At 48.5% G+C, this 19,520-nt stretch overlaps 1 protein-coding gene across 1 annotated transcript in view; it reads right to left on the reverse strand.

The window, feature by feature from the left end:
• Window positions 1–16,277, reverse strand: part of PALS2 (protein associated with LIN7 2, MAGUK p55 family member) — a 65,529-nt gene extending 49,252 nt beyond the window's left edge. The window contains exon 1 of the mRNA XM_065398911.1: window positions 16,161–16,277. Within this exon, the coding sequence (XP_065254983.1) occupies window positions 16,161–16,277 (117 nt within the window). The remainder of the gene's footprint in view (window positions 1–16,160) is intronic.
• Window positions 16,278–19,520: the final 3,243 nt, after the last annotated feature.

Consider the following 19,520-nt stretch of genomic DNA (forward strand, 5'->3'; position numbering starts at 1 on the left):
TATGGAGCCTGATGGACATGTGCACATGTCCAGTTGCCAAGTACTGCTTTAATATGGGTCCTTTAGTATGTGCCTAGGAAAACCACTTCTCAGTGTGGCTGTGTAGCGGCAGTGTCAAAGGCAGATGTTTAAATTTAATCTTGCTATATAAAAACAGAAAAATCTGTATGTTTTTTCTGAAATAATTTCTCATGAAATAAGTAGAATTCAATAATAAGTAGAACTTACAGATAAGAATCCATTCTTACCTGTAAATTTTATTAAGTGAGCTCCAATATTTGTGATTAACCTCTGAAGTAGCTTATTTAACACAGAAAAGGACAAAGCTTCAGTTATTTTTCTATTTTAAAGAAAAAAAAGTCAGGTAATTGACTAAATAACCTTGTTTATTATAAGGCTCACTGAGAATTTTGAGCCAGACATACACATTACTCTTAAAAGAATAAAGAAATGTTATGGTGCTGCTGTTTTTTAAATGTATTTTGCAAATATCATACAGATTATATAACCATTTACCACTGTACCCAATACTGCTTTTACAATAGCTAAAAGACTTAATAATACTGATCTTATAATTAGTAAAATTTTGTAATGACAATTTGCATTTAAAAAAAAATCTAACAAAAAAAACCAGTTACTCACCCTTTTCGTAACTGTTGTTCTTCGAGATGTGTTGCTCATATCTATTCCAGTTAGGTGTGCGCGCGCGCCGCGTGCACGGCTGTCGGAAACTTTTCCCTAGCAGCTACCCGTCGGGCCAGCTGTGGAGCCCCCTGGAGTGGTGCCAATATGGCACTCTATATATCACCCTGACAGCCCGAGAAGTTCCTTCTTGCCAGCAACACCGACAGAGGGGCAGGTGGAATAGATATGAGCAACACATCTTGAAGAAAAAATGGTTACTCACCTTTGTAACTGTTGTTCTTCGAGATGTGCTGCTCATATCCATTCCAATTAGGTGTGTGCGCGCCGCGTGCATGATCGTCGGAGAATTTTTATCCTAGCAACACCCAGTGGGTCGGCTGTGGAGCCCCCTGGAGTGGCGCCTTCATGGCGCTGGATATATACCCCAGCCGACCCAGCGCCCCCTCAGCTCCTTCTTGTCGGCTACTTCGACAGTGGGGAAGGAGGCCGGGTTTGGAATGGATATGAGCAACACATCTCGAAGAACAACAGTTACAAAGGTGAGTAACTGTTTTTTCTTCTTCGAGTGCTTGCTCATATCGATTCCAATTAGGTGACTACCAAGCCTTACCTAGGCGGTGGGGTCAGAGTGAGACATCGCTGAGTGCAGAACTGCTGAGCCAAATGCAGCATCGTCTCTAGACTGCTGTACTAACGCGTAGTGAGCGGCAAAGGTATGAACGGATGACCAAACTGCCGCTCTACAGATCTCATGGATTGGAACCTGGACCAGGAAAGCGGTCGAGGAGGCTTGAGCCCTCGTGGAGTGGGCGGTGAGGCGTGGCGTCGTGACACCGGCCAAGTCGTAGCAAGCACGAATGCGGGACGTGATCCAAGAGGAGATACGTTGCGAGGAGACCGGTAGGCCTTTCATCCGGTCAGCCACTGCAACGAAGAGTTGAGTCGTCTTCCTAAACGGCTTCATATGCTCGATATAGAATGCGAGGGCCCTGCGCACGTCCAGAGAGTGCATACGTTGATCTTGCTGCGTAGCGTGCGGCTTAGGGTGGAAGACCGGGAGGAAGATATCCTGGTTCACATGAAAAGCTGATACCACCTTGGGGAGAAAGGCAGGGTGGGGGCGAAGCTGCACCTTGTCTTTATGGAAGACTGTATACGGAGGTTCCGACATGAGGACTCTAATTTCAGAAACATGCCTTGCTGAAGTGATGGCTACAAAGAAGGCTGTCTTCCAAGATAGGTAAAGGAGTGAGCAGGTAGCCATTGGCTCGAACGGGGGCCCCGTGAGCCCGGAGAGGACCAGGTTAAGGTCCCACGCTGGGACTGGTTGACGCAGTTGTGGGTATAGGCGATCTAAGCCCTTTAGGAATCTGACGACCATCGGGTTTGAGAAGACTGAGGAAGCATGTTCTCCTGGATGGAATGCCAAGATAGCTGCCAGGTGCACCCTGACAGATGATATCGCCAGGCCCTGCTGCTTTAGGGATAGGAGATAGTCCAGTATAAGTGGTATCGACGCCTGCAAGGGGAGGCGTGGCGCGCTGCTCGCACCAACAGGAGAAGCGCTTCCATTTGGCTAAGTAGGTTGCCCATGTGGAGGGTTTCCTGCTGCCTAACAGAACCTGCTGCACGGATTGTGAGCAGAGTAACTCCGCCCGAGTTAACCATGCAGCATCCACGCTGTAAGGTGGAGCGATTGCAGGTCGGGGTGACAGAGTCATCCGTGGTCCTGGGTGATCGGAGGCTCTACCGACAACTCCAGGAGTGTGGTGTACCAATGCTGCCTTGGCCATGCTGGAGCGACCAGAATCATGCATGCCTTGTCCCTGCGCAGCTTGAGCAGGACCCTGTGGACCAGCGGGAATGGAGGGAAGGTGTAGAACAGCTGGTCTTTCCACGGCAGTAGGAAAGCATCTGACAGGGAGCCCTGAGACCGCCCTTGGAGAGAACAGAACACTTGGCACTTCTGATTGATGTGCGAGGCGAATAGGTCAATCTGGGGAAATCCCCACCTCCGGAAGATGGAGTGGATGATATCTGGACGAATCGACCACTCGTGAGTTTGGAATGACCTGCTGAGACAGTCTGCCAGCATGTTCTGTACTCCTGGGAGAAACGACGCCATCAGATGTATCGAGTGGGCTATGCAAAACTCCCGCAGGCGAATGGCCTCCTGGCATAGGTGGGATGACCGGGCTCCCCCTTGCTTGTTGATGTAGAACATGGCCGTGGTGTTGTCTGTGAGGACTGCCACACAACGGCCATGTAGGAGACTGCGAAACACCTAACACGCTAGGCGTACTGCCATCAGTTCTCGTACATTGATGTGCAGAGTTATTTCAGACGTGGTCCAAAGGCCCTGCGTCTGGTGTTCCCCGATATGGGCGCCCCAGCCCAGAGATGATGCGTCTGTGACAAGGTATAAGGAAGGTTGTGGGGCGTGAAATGGTACCCTTTCACACACCGACGTGTGGCTCAGCCACCAGCTGAGGGAGGACAAGACGGACTCCGGAACCGTGACCACCATGTCCAGGCTGTCCCGACCCGGACGATACACCATTGATACCCAGGCCTGAAGCGGGCGGAGCCAAAGTCTGGCATGCCTGGTTACGTAAGTGTACGACGCCATGTGCCCCAGAAGGCCGAGGCAAGTCCTTACCATGGAAGTCGGGAAGCTTTGGAGGCTGCGGATGATGTTTGCCATAGTCTGAAAACGAGTGATTGGCAGGAGAGCATGGGCAAGTCTGGAGTCTAAGACTGCCCAGATAAACTCTATTCTCTGGGTTGGTTCCAGAGTTGACTTCTCTCTGTTGAGTAAGATGCCCAGCTTGCGGAAGGTGCACAGGGTGAGTTGGATGTGGGATTGCACTACTTCCCTGGTGTGGCCCCAAATGAGCCAGTCATCGAGATATGGGAACACCTGTATCCGTTGTCGACGAAGGTAGGCTGCCATGACAGCCATACATTTGGTGAACACTCTCGGTGCCGTGGACAGTCCGAAGGGAAGGACGGCAAATTGGTAATGTTCGTGGTTTACCACAAAGCGAAGGAAGCGCCTGTGTGGAGGGTAAATCGCTATGTGAAAATACGCGTCCTTCATGTCAAGGGCGGCGTACCAGTCTCCAGGATCCAGGGAAGGGATAATGGTCCCCAATGAGACCATGCGGAAAAAATGGTTACTCACCTTTTTGTAACTATTGTTCTTCGAGATGTGTTGTTCATGTCCATTCCAAGCAGGTGTGTGCGTGCCGCGTGCACGCCAGCTGGAAGATTTTACTATAGCAGCGTCCGTAGGGTTGGCTTCGGCGCCCCCTGGAGTGGCGCCTTCATGGCGCTGTATACAGGGGCCAGCCGACCCTCCACCCCCTCAGTTCCTTCCTGCCGACACTCCGACAGAGGGGCAGGAGGGTGGGTATTGGAATGGACATGAACAACACATCTCGAAGAACAACAGTTACAAAAAGGTGAGTAACCGTTTTTTCTTCTTCGAGTGATTGTTCATGTCCATTCCAAGCAGGTGACTCACAAGCCTGAACCTAGGCGGTGGGGTCGGAGGTTACTGCAGACTGGAGTACTGCGCAGCCAAAGGCTGCATTATCTCTGGCCTGGTGCGTGATGGCATAGTGTGCCGTAAAAGTATGGATTGAGGACCACATGGCCGCTCTACCCAAATTGAGGTCCCTCGCAGGTTGACGAATGTGTGGGAACAACCTGTCAAGGCCCTTGAGGAAGCGACCAACGAGTGGGTCCGCAAACACTGAGGTACCCCCCGCTCCAGTGTGGATTGCCGAGATTGCAGCAAGGTGTACTCAAACCGAAGAGAGGGAGAGTCCCAGGTGTCTCAGATGTAGCAAATAGTCCAATATGAGAGGGACCGGGGCGAGCAAGGGAGCCTGACCCCGTTGTGTGGCCCAGAGGGAGAAGCGCTTCCACTTGGCCAAGTACGTGGTCCTTGTTGAGGGCTTCCTGCTACCAAGAAGGACCTGCCTGACCTGATGAGAGCATTACATCTCCACTGGGTTTAGCCATGGAGCATCCAGGCTGTGAGGTGGAGCGACTCCAGGTTCGGATGACGCAGGCAACCCCGATCCTGTGTGATCAAGTCCGGGAGTAGGGGCAACCTGAGGGGTACCCGTGTAGACATATGTAGGTGCGACATGTACCAGTGCTGGCGCGGCCACGCCGGCGCTATCAGGATGACATGAGCGTGATCTCTGCGGGCCTTGAGGATTACTCTGTGAACCATAGGAATCGGGGGAAAGGCGTAAAATAGCCCGTCTGCCCAAGAGAGGAGGAAGGCATCCGTTAGAGACCCCGGACTGCGTCCCATGAGGGAGCAGAATTGGCGACACTTCCTGTTGTCTCTGGAGGCAAACAGGTCCACCTGGGGATGACCCCAGAGCCGGAAAATTGAGAGCACTATATCGCAGCGGAGAGACCACTCATGACCTTGGAACGAGCGGCTGAGGGCGTTTGCAAGCCCGTTCTGCATCCCCGGGAGGTAGGATGCTGTCAGGTGAATTACGTTCTGTACGCAAAAGTCCCATAATGCGAGGGCTTCCCGGCACAGGGGAGAGGAGCGAGCACCACCCTGTTTGTTGATATAGAACATCGTTGGAGTGTTGTCCGTGAGGACAGAAACGCACCTGCCTGCCAGCTGGGATTTGAAGGCTATGCATGCGAGGTGCACCGCTCGTAATTCCCTGACATTGTTGTGTAACGAAAGGTCTTCCCTTGACCAAAGGCCTTGGGTCCTGAGGTCGCCCAGATGTGCACCCCATCCCACATCCGATGCGTCTGTTACCAGGGATAGGGAGGGCTCGGGGCCGAGGAAAGGCACTCCCGCGCAGACCTCCCGCGGGTCGAGCCACCATTGGAGGGAGTCCAACACTGGCCGAGGTAGCGTCACCACTGATTCTAGGGAGTCCCTGACCGGCCAATACACCCCTGCCAACCAGAACTGGAGCGGACGCAGTCTGAGTCTGGCGTGGCTCACTGCATAGGTACATGCCGCCATGTGCCCTAGCAACTTGAGGCAATTTCTTGCTGTGGTGGTCGGGTAACGTTGGAGGCCGAGAATAATGTTGGACATGGTCTGGAACCTGGCCTCTGGGAGGTATGCTCTGGCGTGTGTCGAGTCCAGAACTGCCCCTATAAATTCGATTCTTTGGGTTGAAGAAAGTGTGGACTTGGCCTCGTTCAGCAAGAGGCCGAGCTCAAGGAAGGTCTGCCTGATGAAGACCACCTGAGCCTCCACCTGTGCCTTGGCATGGCCCTTGATGAGCCAATCGTCCAGGTAGGGAAACACCTGAATACCCTGCTTGCGCAGGAAGGCTGCCACGACTGCCATGCACTTTGTGAAGACCCTTGGGGCTGCTGACAGTCCAAAAGGAAGAACCGTAAACTGTAGATGGGCATTGCCCACGACAAATCTGAGGTAACGCCTGTGCTGAGGGATTATTGCAATGTGAAAGTATGCGTCCTTTAAGTCGAGGGCGGCATACCAGTCTCCTGGAACCATGGAAGGTATGATGGAGGACAGGGAGACCATGCGGGACTTGAGCTTCTTTATAAACTTGTTGAGATGCCGCAAGTCCAAAATAGGTCTGAGGCCCCCTTTCTCTTTCGGTATTAGGAAATAGCGGGAATAGAAGCCCCTGCCCCTGAGGAACCTCCTCTACTGCCCCTGCTGCGAGGAGGGACTGTACTTCCTGAATTAGAAGTTGCTCGTGAGAGGGGTCCCTGAAGAGGGACAGGGAGGGGGGCTGGTGGGGCGGGAGGGAGGAGAACTGGATAGAATATCCCCTCTCTACCGTGCGAAGCACCCAACTGTCCGATGTGATCCGGGCCCACGCACGATAGAAGGGGGACAGACGTGACGAAAAGGTAAGGTTAGTACGATCCAGAGTTCTGACCGGTAGGTCGTCCTCGACCAGGCCATCAAAATGGTGGTCTAGGCCCCTGTGGAGGCCTTGGTTGGGCAGATGACTGGCCGGAGGGCTGCTGTTGTTGCCTCCTTCTGCCTGTCCTTGCAGTGAGAGATAAAAAGACTTCCTTTAAAAAGTGGAAGTCAAATCCTAGTGAGGCAAATAGAAAGGAGCACAAACACTGCCAACTTAAGTGCAAGAGTGTAATAAGAAAAGCCAAAGAGGAGTTTGAAGAACGGCTAGCCAAAAACTCCAAAGGTAATAACAAAATGTTTTTTAAGTACATCAGAAGCAGGAAGCCTGCTAAACAACCAGTGGGGCCCCTTGACGATGAAAACACAAAAGGAGCGCTTAAAGATGATAAAGTCATTGCGGAGAAACTAAATGGATTCTTTGCTTCAGTCTTCACGGCTGAGGATGTTAGGGAGATTCCCAAACCTGAGCTGGCTTTTGTAGGTGACAAATCTGAGGAACTGTCACAGATTGAAGTATCACTAGAGGAGGTTTTGGAATTAATTGATAAACTCAACATTAACAAGTCACCGGGACCAGATGGCATTCACCCAAGAGTTCTGAAAGAACTCAAATGTGAAGTTGCGGAACTATTAACTAAGGTTTGTAACCTGTCCTTTAAATCGGCTTCGGTACCCAATGACTGGAAGTTAGCTAATGTAACGCCAATATTTAAAAAGGGCTCTAGGGGTGATCCCGGCAATTACAGACCGGTAAGTCTAACGTCGGTACCGGGCAAATTAGTTGAAACAATAGTAAAGAACAAAATTGTCAGACACATAGAAAAACAAACTCTTGAGCAATAGTCAACATGGTTTCTGTAAAGGGAAATCGTGTCTTACTAATCTATTAGAGTTCTTTGAAGGGGTCAACAAACATGTGGACAAGGGGGATCCGGTGGACATAGTGTACTTAGATTTCCAGAAAGCCTTTGACAAGGTCCCTCACCAAAGGCTCTTACGTAAATTAAGCTGTCATGGGATAAAAGGGAAGGTCCTTTCATGGATTGAGAACTGGTTAAAGGACAGGGAACAAAGGGTAGGAATTAATGGTAAATTCTCAGAATGGAGAGGGGTAACTAGTGGTGTTCCCCAAGGGTCAGTCCTAGGACCTATCCTATTCAATTTATTCATAAATGATCTGGAGAAAGGGGTAAACAGTGAGGTGGCAAAGTTTGCAGATGATACTAAACTACTCAAGATAGTTAAGACCAAAGCAGATTGTGAAGAACTTCAAAAAGATCTCACAAAACTAAGTGATTGGGCAACAAAATGGCAAATGAAATTTAATGTGGATAAATGTAAAGTAATGCACATTGGAAAAAATAACCCCAACTATACATACAACATGATGGGGGCTAATTTAGCTACAACGAGTCAGGAAAAAGATCTTGGCGTCATCGTGGATAGTTCTCTAAAGATGTCCACGCAGTGTGCAGAGGCGGTCAAAAAAGCAAACAGGATGTTAGGAATCATTAAAAAGGGGATAGAGAATAAGACTGAGAATATATTATTGCCCTTATATAAATCCATGGTTCGCCCACATCTCGAATACTGTGTACAGATGTGGTCTCCTCACCTCAAAAAAGATATTCTAGCACTAGAAAAGGTTCAGAAAAGAGCAACTAAAATGATTAAGGGTTTAGAGAGGGTCCCATATGAGGAAAGATTAAAGAGGCTAGGACTCTTCAGTTTGGAAAAGAGAAGACTAAGGGGGGACATGATAGAGGTATATAAAATCATGAGTGATGTTGAGAAAGTGGATAAGGAAAAGTTATTTACTTATTCCCATAATACAAGAACTAGGGGTCACCAAAAGAAATTAATAGGCAGCAGGTTTAAAACAAATAAAAGGAAGTTCTTCTTCACGCAGCGCACAGTCAACTTGTGGAACTCCTTACCTGAGGAGGTTGTGAAGGCTAGGACTATAACAATGTTTAAAAGGGGACTGGATAAATTCATGGTGGCTAAGTCCATAAATGGCTATTAGCCAGGATGGGTAAGAATGGTGTCCCTAGCCTCTGTTCGTCAGAGGATGGAGATGGATGGCAGGAGAGAGATCACTTGATCATTGCCTGTTAGGTTCACTCCCTCTGGGGCACCTGGCATTGGCCACTGTCGGTAGACAGATACTGGGCTAGATGGACCTTTGGTCTGACCCAGTACGGCCTTTCTTATGTTCTTATGTTCTTATGTTCTGCGCAATGCGTCCGTGCGATTTTGAGGCTGGTACGGCCGTGGGGCCTGTGGCGGCCTGAACTGCCTACGCTGAGTGACCGGGGTGTGTGGGCTTAGTGAGCGAAGGGTAGCCCGTGAATCCTTTAGGCTATGTAGCCTCTTATCAGTCTTCTCCGAGAAAAGCATGGGCCCCTCGAAGGGGAGGTCTTGGATTGTCTGTTGGACCTCATGTGGGAGGCCTGAAACTTGAAGCCAGGCTCCCCGCCTCATGACCAGACCAGTCGCCAGCGTGCATGAGGCGGAATCGGCCGCATCCAAGGCTGCCTGGAGGGAAGCTCGGGTAATCAATTTTCCCTCTTCGACCAGGGCTGAAAACTTGGTTCGCGATTCCTGGGGAAGGAGTTCCGCGAACCTAGACAAAGCCGAACACGTGTTGTGTCCATACCGGCTGACTATGGCCTGCTGATTGGCTATGCACAACTGCAGACCCCCTGTCGAATACACCTTTTGCCCAAACAGGTCCAACTTCTTGGCCTCTCTATTTTTTGGCGTAGCTCCCTGGAACCCTTGACGCTCCCTCTGTTTGGCCGCATCTACTACTAGGGAGTCCGGGGGAGGGTGTGCATAAAGATGTTCATAGCCCTTGGATGGAACAAAATATCGCCTCTCAGTCCTTTTAGCCGTGGGGGCCAATGAGGCTGGCGTCTGCCACAAGGTGGGGGTTGCGTCCACAATGGTCTTTATGAGAGGCAGGGCTACCCTGGATGGGCCCGCCGGGGTCAGGATGTCCACCACCGGATCAGTATCCACATCGATCTCCTCCGTTTGGATCGAGAGGCTCTGGGCTGCTCGCGTAAGCAGCTGTTGGAGGATCCTATTGTCCTCCAGAGCCGGTGCCGCTGACGTTCCCGCCACTGCCTCATACGGAGAGGAAGAGGAGGAGATCCCCTGAAGAGGGCCTTCTTCTATACCCTCCACCTCTACCAGGGCCTGCGGCACACGATACTCAGGCTGCGCGGCCGGTGCGTGTTCAGGATGCGGCACCGCGGCCGGTACCGGGGTCGACACCGAGCGACGAGGCGTGCTGGGTGGTGCCTGCGGCGTTGGGAGCATGGTCCCCATCAGTGCAGATGCCTGACTAGGCGGTGCCGTGTCCCATTGTGGCACACTCCTGTCAGACGGCGGTGCCAGTGGTGGGGGCATTAGCGGCGGGGCCACCGACGTCGAGGAGACCGATGCGGCCCGTGAGCGGGTTCCATACGCCTGACCCACTGACTGGTGGTAGGCCCATGGCATCCAGAATGGCCACTGGGGGGGTGGTTGCCATTGTTGCTGCCACTGCGGCGGGTAAGGCTGGGCACTTGCATGCGAGGACGATCGTCTGCTCCTCGATCTATTGGAGCGGTACGAGTCCGCCTCCGAGTCAGAGGTCTCCGAGTATGAGGACATAGGAGGGGCGGTACCCACTGTCGCCGGGGACCGGTGCCGCCGGACTGGAGAAAGTTCCCTCTGCGCCGGTGGCGCGGTATGGGGAGCGCGGTGATAGCATTGCCAGTTTGCCCCGAGATTGTAACTGGGGTCGAGCGGAATCCAGAGGTTCTCTCCACCGGTGCAGCGACGCCGGCACCGGGAGGCTCAAGAGATCTGAGGCAGCCTCGAACGCCTCCGGCATCGATGGGAGGCGCACTTCCTCTATAATGTCCGGGGATCTAGGCCTGTCCGGACTCAACCGTACCCTCTCTGGGGCGGGAGTCAATGGGATAGCAAAATGGGTCTGCGGTGCGGCCTGTCCCGCAGCACTCGTGGACGGCGCCGGCCCCTTAGGGTCCTGGTGGGGGGAATGTTCCCTCACCGGCCTCTGCTTTTTAACCGGCACTGGCGATGGTGAACGATGTCTCACCGAGGCCGATTTCTTGTGCGCCGACTCTCTCCAGTGCCAGGGTTTGGAGGCTTTGGCCTCACGACTTACTTATCGCCGGTGCCGGGGCACTGCGCACCGAGGATGAAGTGCTGCGTGCCGGATCGGCAGGCCCAGGGTCCGATTGTGGCCGCAGGGCCGCTTCCATTAGGAGGACTTTAAGTCTCTGCTCTCTATCTTTGAGAGTCCTGGGGTGAAATGCCCTGCAGATACTGCACCTGTCTCTTTGGTGGCTCTCCCTGAGGCACCTTAAGCACGAAGAGTGTGGGTCACTCTTCGGCATGAATTTCCCGCAGTCCCTGCAGAGTTTGAACCCTGGGGACCCGGGCATGCCCCAGTGGGGCAACGAAAACGTTGGGGAAAAACCCCCCAACAACTATCTATCTAAACTAACACTAAACTAACAAACTGACTAACTATTTACAACTAAGACGGAACACTGCCATGATTGCTGAAGAGCAAGCGAAGTTCCAGCTAGCCGTCACCGGCGGTAAGAAGGAACTGAGGGGGTGGAGGGTCGGCTGGCCCCTATATACAGCGCCATGAAGGCGCCACTCCAGAGGGCGCCGAAGCCGACCCTACGGATGCTGCTTTAGTAAAATCTTCCAGCTGGCGTGCACGCGGCGCACACACACCTGCTTGGAATGGACATGAACAATCACTCGAAGAAGAACTTCAACTTTACCATGAATTTGTTGAGTCCGCGCAGATCTAATATGGGTCAAAGCCCCCCTTTTGCTTTGGGGGTTAGGAAGTAGCAGGAGTAGAACCCCCTGCCCCTTAGTTCCGATGGAACCTCCTCGATTGCTCCCATGGACAGGAGCGTAAAGACCTCCTGTATAAGGAGTTGCTCGTGAGAGGGGTCCCTGAAGAGGGACGGGGAGGGAGGATGGGAGGGGGGGCAAAAAGAAAATTGGAGAGAGTATCCCCTTTCCACCGTGCGAAGAACCCATCGGTCTGAAGTTATAAGGGACCACGCATGGTGGACATGGGAGAGACAATCTCAAAATGGAGGGAAAGGATCCTGGGTGGTGACTAGTACGCCGTCCTCGGGCGCACCTTCAAAAATTTTGCCTGGGCCCTGACGATGGTTTAGGAGGGCCTTGGTTCTGACCGGGTTGGTGGCTGGTGGATCTCCTTCTACTACTTCGTCCACGTCTTCTGTAAAAGTCTTGCCTTGGACAAGGGGGAGGGTAGAACCTTTGAGGCTGTGGTCTAAAGGGCCTGCGCTGGGTAACTGGGACATGTATCCCCAGGGAGCGCATGATGGTTCTGGAGTCTTTTAGGCTCTGTAACCGAGAGTCTGTTTTGTCCGAGAACAGGCCCTGCCCATCAAATGGTAGATCCTGCAGGGTCTGTTGCAGTTCTGGCGGTAAGCCAGACACCTGAAGCCAGGAGATGCGTCGCATAGCTATGCCCGACGCCAGAGTCCTAGCAGCAGAGTCCGCTACATCAAGAGAGGCCTGTAAGGAGGTCCTAGCCACCTTTTTGCCCTCTTCCACTAAAGCCCCGAACTCATCCCTGGACTCTCGTGGAATCAACTCCTTAAATTTACCCATGGAGTTCCACGAGTTATAATCATAGCAGCTCAAGAGCGCCTGTTGGTTTGCGGCTCTGAGCTGTAGGCCCCCCACTGAGTAAATTTTGCGTCCAAACAAATCGAAGCGCTTGGCGTCTTTAGATTTGGGCGCTGCGGCCTGTTGACCATGTCGTTCCCTTGCGTTCACTGAGGACACCACCAGTGAACACGGCTGAGGGTGAGTATACAGGTATTCATACTCCTTAGAGGGAACAAAGTATTTCCTCTCCACCCCTCTGGCAGTAGGTGGGATAGAGGCAGGGGTCTGCCATACTGTCTTGGCGTTAGCCTGAATGGTGCGGATGATGGGCAACGCTACCCGGGATGGGGCGTCAGCTGAAAGGATGCTCACCACCGGGTCCTCTAACTCCACTGTCTCCTCTGCTTGGAGGTCCATGTTACGTGCCACCCTACGTAAAAGGTCTTGGTGAGCACGTAGGTCTATCGGGGGGAGACCCAAGGTCGTTGTCCCCGCCACCGCCTCATCTGGAGAAGATGAGGAAGATGCTACCGGGGCTAATGGATCCGATGGCGGGTTCAATTGCGAGGGGTCCTGATGTTCAGGATCAATTGTACCGGGGTCTGGGGCCTGCGTAGGAGTGGGCGCAGGCACCTCCATACCCCCTGAGGGGGGATGACTGATGGTGGCCTCCGGTACTCGGGGCTCTGAATGTGCTGAGCGGGAGGCTGCAGGTGGAACCCCTTGGGCTTGGTGGTACGCCCACGGGGTCCAGAAAGACCATTGTGCAGGCTCCTGGCTAGGGTCTTCGGCCTCATCCTGCCAGTGACCCAGGTTGTCCGCTGCTTGGCCCGGTGCGGGATAGGCTGAGCGGGAGGCGCTGTCCGACTGGGAAGAGCGTGAGGCGGATCGTGAGGGCCAGGGCAGTGCGGAGCGTGCGTGTGTTGACTCCGCTGGGAACGGTGCCGGCCCACAGGAAAGCGGTCTCTACGCGGTGCCGGGGAGCAGTACCGGGATCGAGAAAGGTGCCGATGGTCATGCCGGTACCGAGATCCAGACCTGGATCGCGATGAAGACCGTCTGCGGGAGTGGCGCCGGGAGCTAACTAACTATTGTTGTATATAAAGTAAACAAGGATTTAAAAATGTTTAAGAAGCTTCATTTAAAATTAAATTAAAATGCAGGTGGTCAGGACCCGGCCAGTGTGAGTGCCACTGAAAATCAGCACACGGGCCGCCTTTGGCACGCGTGCCATAGGTTGCCTACCCCTGCTCTACACCTCTCTCTCTAGGCTGCACCCTGGTGTACTTTTTTCCTTTTTTTTTTTTAACTACAATTTTCCTACAGTCTCTAACAGAAAAAACACTTTTCTCTTACATAAATCTGACAGCATTCTTCAATGAATCTTTTGCTTTGCCGGTCTTTATACTCAAAGATCGTTGAACAAGGATTTTGTTGTTTAGATTATTTCACCAGTTCTCAAACTGTGATTTGTGGAGCACCTGCTGATGATCCACACAGAGTTGGTCTGTCATATAGTGCTGGCTCACCTCCTTGTTTATTTGCATTAAGAGATAGCTTAAGATACATTAACTACCTTTCCATGTAAGCAATTACTATAGCTGCCCCAGGTATGGAGGATGCAAGCATGAATGGGTAGGGATGTGCTCCATGCAATGACAATTAGAAAAGAAGATGATTCATGAGGCCATCCCTGCTAAGATATAGTTCAAATTATAAAAGTGTTTGAGAAATCTTCAATTGTCTACTTTACATTTGTAAAGTAGCATTATCATTTATTACCAAAAATGCTTGATGCTGTACATGACACAAATAAGGATGGTCCATACCCAGAGAAGCTTACAATCAAAGGCACGGATTCTGCACTGTGATCCATGTGGGTGAGTTTCTGTGCCTGCATGGAGTCCTACTGACTTCAGAGAGGCTCTATACAGGCACAATATCTCATATGAGTGGATCACAATGTACGTTTGGTCAAAGACAAACTGGATGAGATGCGACAGGAGACAGTACAGTACTATAGAAATACTAAATACTGAAAATCTTGAAATATTGAGTGTTTTGAAATTGTCTTCATAAATAATTTTACCATATTTTCGATATCTAAAGTTCTTAAAACACAGGAATTTGCCTAATCAACTCCTACCTTCGATCGGCCTATGATGTCAGCCTCCATTGCCCACTTGTTAAATTTTCATAGATTCCAAGGCCAGAGAGAACCACTGTGATTATCTAGTTTGGCCTCCTGTATAACACAGGTCATAACACTTCCTCAAAATAATTCCTAGAGAATATCATTTAGAAAAACATCCAATCTTGATTTGAAACTTGGAAGTGATAGAGAATCCACCACAAACCCTTGGTAAGTTGTTTAAATGGCTAATTATTGTCACTTTATGCCTTATTTTCAGTCTGAATTTGTCTAGCTTCAACTTCCAGCCATTGGATCATGTTACATCTTTCGCTGCTAGATTGAAAAGCTTACTATTAAATATTTGTTCCCCATGTAGATACTTATAGACTGTAATCAAGTTACCCCTTAACTTTCTCTTTTATTAAGTTAAACAGATTGAGCTCTGAGTCTATCACTATAGGGCATGTTTTCTAATCCATTAATCGTTCGTATGGTCTTCTCTGAACACTCTCCAGTTTATCAACGTCCTTCTTAAACTATGGGCACCAAAACTAGACACAATATCTCAGCAGCGGTTGCACCATTGCCAAATATAAAAGTAAAATAACATCTATTCTTACTCGAGATTCTCCTGTTTATGCATCCCAAGATCACATTAGCTCTTTTGACCACAGTGTCACACAGGGAGCTCATGTTCAGCTGATTACCCTCCACAACCCCCAAATCTTTTACAGAGTCACTGCTTCCCAAGATAGAGTCCCCCATCCTGTAAATATAGCCTATATTCTTTGTTCCTAGATGTATACATTTACATTTAGCTCTATCAAAACACATATTGTTTGCTAGCACCCAGTTAACCAAGCGATCCAGATCACTCTGAATCAGTGACTCGTCCTCTTCATTATTTACCCCTCCCCCAATTGCAAACTTTATCAGTGATTATTTTGTTTTCGTCCAGGTCATTGATAAATATGTTAAATAGCAAAGGGACAAGAGTTGATTCCTTCAGGTCCACACTGGAAATACACCTGCTCAATGACGATTCCCATTTACAATTACATTTTGAGACCTGTCAGCCAGTTTTTAATCCATTTGTGTGTGCCACGTTAAAAAACTAGAATGATATAAAACTAATCAAAATATTGTGCGGCACCAAGTCAATTTTCAGACAACCTCCTTTGTGTTTTCTCCCTTCATGCTTGGAAGAAAGGCTCCATGACATCTACAAAACTCACTCATTATTCTCCCTCAATTCCCTCCTTAAAATTCTCCTTTGCTGAGGTGCATACAAAAACCTGACAAGGATAAGGCTGCTGGTGTGCTGAGGCCACAGCCTATCACACTGACCAGAAATGTTTCTTGTACTTACTTGTTGGTCTGTCTATATCCACTAAAAATTTCCTTTTATTTAGATTGTAAGCTCTTTTGAGGCAGGGAATGTCTTTTTGTTCTGTGTGTACAGTGCCCAGCAGAGTAGGATCCTGGTTCGTGACTGGGACTCCTAGGCTCTTTGATAATACAAGTAATAAATAATAAACTTATTTTCATCCTCCATATTCCAACCCCTTTTCTAAATGCTAGAAATGAAACGGAGTTCAGTAGAAAGGATCAAGTCAAGGGGGTCCAGGATTAAATCTGTTCTCACATTTTCCTCCAAGTCCACCTGTGGTAGCTATGCTCTGGACAAATGAATTTATACTACCAGTCAGAGCTCTTGAATTGACAATAGTCCAAGTAAAAATATCAAAAGTGTCAAATTTAATTCAAACTATCAATACATCAAAATACCTTAGCAAGTGATCTTACAATAGGGTTCTCCATAATTCCTTTGAGGAAAATAAGGTCTATTTCTTCAGCTCCTGTTGATGTGGGCAGATCAGTAAGATTATCCAAAACTTGCTGCATTGCTGCTGATAAAAAGAAAAAGTAATGACAAAAATACTCTGGACAAAGCCTTTAAAAACTGAAATACAACTAAAACACAATATTCATAAGACATCTCAGATGTTTAGAGACTACTGATGTAGTGACTGCCCCAGTGGAATTACTGTAGATATTTTATATAGCACATTGGAGTGAGTGTGGGGCAGCCAACATTCCATTTGCATTTACAAAGAAGGGGGCTTAGACAGAAAATAAGCTTTTTTTTTTTTTTTTTAGATCCACCTAGAGTTTTACCTATGCAATTGCTTTGAAGCCGGGTGCAGCACATTTTTTCCAACATTTGCTAGTGTTTAAAGGTGTCAAGAAATACATAAATGAGTATATGCTATACATTATATCCTTGGAAACAAACCTGCACATATTATCATTAAACGTGACGTGTATTAATATAAGAACATAAGAACATAAGAAAGGCCGTACCGGGTCAGACCAAAGGTCCATCTAGCCCAGATCTGTCTACCGACAGTGGCCAATGCCAGGTGCCCCAGAGGGAGTGAACCTAACAGGCAATGATCAAGTGATCTCTCTCCTGCCATCCATCTCCATCCTCTGACGAACAGAGGCTAGGGACACCATTCTTACCCATCCTGGCTAATAGCCATTTATGGACTTAGCCACCATGAATTTATCCAGTCCCCTTTTAAACATTGTTATAGTCCTAGCCTTCACAACCTTCTCAGGTAAGGAGTTCCACAAGTTGACTGTGCGCTGCGTGAAGAAGAACTTCCTTTTATTTGTTTTAAACCTGCTGCCTATTAATTTCATTTGGTGACCCCTAGTTCTTGTATTATGGGAATAAGTAAATAACTTTTCCTTATCCACTTTCTCAACATCACTCATGATTTTATATACCTCTATCATGTCCCCCCTTAGTCTTCTCTTTTCCAAACTGAAGAGTCCTAGCCTCTTTAATCTTTCCTCATATGGGACCCTCTCTAAACCCTTAATCATTTTAGTTGCTCTTTTCTGAACCTTTTCTAGTGCTAGAATATCTTTTTTGAGGTGAGGAGACCACATCTGTACACAGTATTCGAGATGTGGGCGAACCATGGATTTATATAAGGGCAATAATATATTCTCAGTCTTATTCTCTATCCCCTTTTTAATGATTCCTAACATCCTGTTTGCTTTTTTGACCGCCTCTGCACACTGCGTGGACATCTTTAGAGAACTATCCACGATGACGCCAAGATCTTTTTCCTGACTCGTTGTAGCTAAATTAGCCCCCATCATGTTGTATGTATAGTTGGGGTTATTTTTTCCAATGTGCATTACTTTACATTTATCCACATTAAATTTCATTTGCCATTTTGTTGCCCAATCACTTAGTTTTGTGAGATCTTTTTGAAGTTCTTCACAATCTGCTTTGGTCTTAACTATCTTGAGTAGTTTAGTATCATCTGCAAACTTTGCCACCTCACTGTTTACCCCTTTCTCCAGATCATTTATGAATAAATTGAATAGGATAGGTCCTAGGACTGACCCTTGGGGAACACCACTAGTTACCCCTCTCCATTCTGAGAATTTACCATTAATTCCTACCCTTTGTTCCCTGTCCTTTAACCAGTTCTCAATCCATGAAAGGACCTTCCCTTTTATCCCATGACAGCTTAATTTACGTAAGAGCCTTTGGTGAGGGACCTTGTCAAAGGCTTTCTGGAAATCTAAGTACACTATGTCCACCGGATCCCCCTTGTCCACATGTTTGTTGACCCCTTCAAAGAACTCTAATAGATTAGTAAGACACGATTTCCCTTTACAGAAACCATGTTGACTATTGCTCAAGAGTTTATGTTTTTCTATGTGTCTGACAATTTTGTTCTTTACTATTGTTTCAACTAATTTGCCCGGTACCGACGTTAGACTTACCGGTCTGTAATTGCCGGGATCACCCCTAGAGCCCTTTTTAAATATTGGCGTTACATTAGCTAACTTCCAGTCATTGGGTACCGAAGCCCATTTAAAGGACAGGTTACAAACCTTAGTTAATAGTTCCGCAACTTCACATTTGAGTTCTTTCAGAACTCTTGGGTGAATGCCATCTGGTCCCGGTGACTTGTTAATGTTGAGTTTATCAATTAATTCCAAAACCTCCTCTAGTGATACTTCAATCTGTGACAGTTCCTCAGATTTGTCACCTACAAAAGCCAGCTCAGGTTTGGGAATCTCCCTAACATCCTCAGCCGTGAAGACTGAAGCAAAGAATCCATTTAGTTTCTCCGCAATGACTTTATCATCTTTAAGCGCTCCTTTTGTATTTTCATCGTCAAGGGGCCCCACTGGTTGTTTAGCAGGCTTCCTGCTTCTGATGTACTTAAAAAACATTTTGTTATTACCTTTGGAGTTTTTGGCTAGCCGTTCTTCAAACTCCTCTTTGGCTTTTCTTATTACACTCTTGCACTTAAGTTGGCAGTGTTTGTGCTCCTTTCTATTTGCCTCACTAGGATTTGACTTCCACTTTTTAAAGGAAGTCTTTTTATCTCTCACTGCTTCTTTTACATGGTTGTTAAGCCACGGTGGCTCTTTTTTAGTTCTTTTACTGTTTTTCTTAATTTGGGGTATACATTGAAGTTGAGCCTCTATTATGGTGTCTTTAAAAAGGGCCCACGCAACTTGCAGGGATTTCACTTTAGTCACTGTACCTTTTAACTTTTGTCTAACTAACCCCCTCATTTTTGTATAGTTCCCCCTTTTGAAATTAAAGGCCACAGTGTTGGGCAGTTGAGGTGTTCTTCCCACCACAGGGATGTTGAATGCTATTGTATTATGGTCACTATTTCCAAGCGGTCCCGCTATAGTTACCTCTTGGACCAGCTCCTGGGCTCCACTCAGGATTAAATCTAGAGTTGCCTCTCCCCTTGTGGGTTCCCGTACCAGCTGCTCCATGAAGCAGTCATTTAAAGTATCGAGAAATTTTATCTCTGTATTTCGTCCTGAAGTGAAATGTTCCCAGTCAATATGGGGATAATTGAAATCCCCCACTATTATTGGGTTCTTAATTTTGATAGCCTCTCTAATTTCCCTTAGCATTTCATCATCACTATTACTGTCCTGGTCAGGTGGTCGATAATAGATCCCTAATGTTATATTTTTACTAGAGCATGAAATTTCTATCCATAGAGACTCTATGGAACCTGTGGATTCGCTTAAGATTTTTACTTCATTTGAATCTACACTTTCTTTAACATATAGTGCCACTCCTCC

Source organism: Emys orbicularis, chromosome 2, assembly GCF_028017835.1.
Source record: "Emys orbicularis isolate rEmyOrb1 chromosome 2, rEmyOrb1.hap1, whole genome shotgun sequence".
Classification (NCBI taxonomy): Eukaryota; Metazoa; Chordata; order Testudines; family Emydidae; genus Emys; species Emys orbicularis.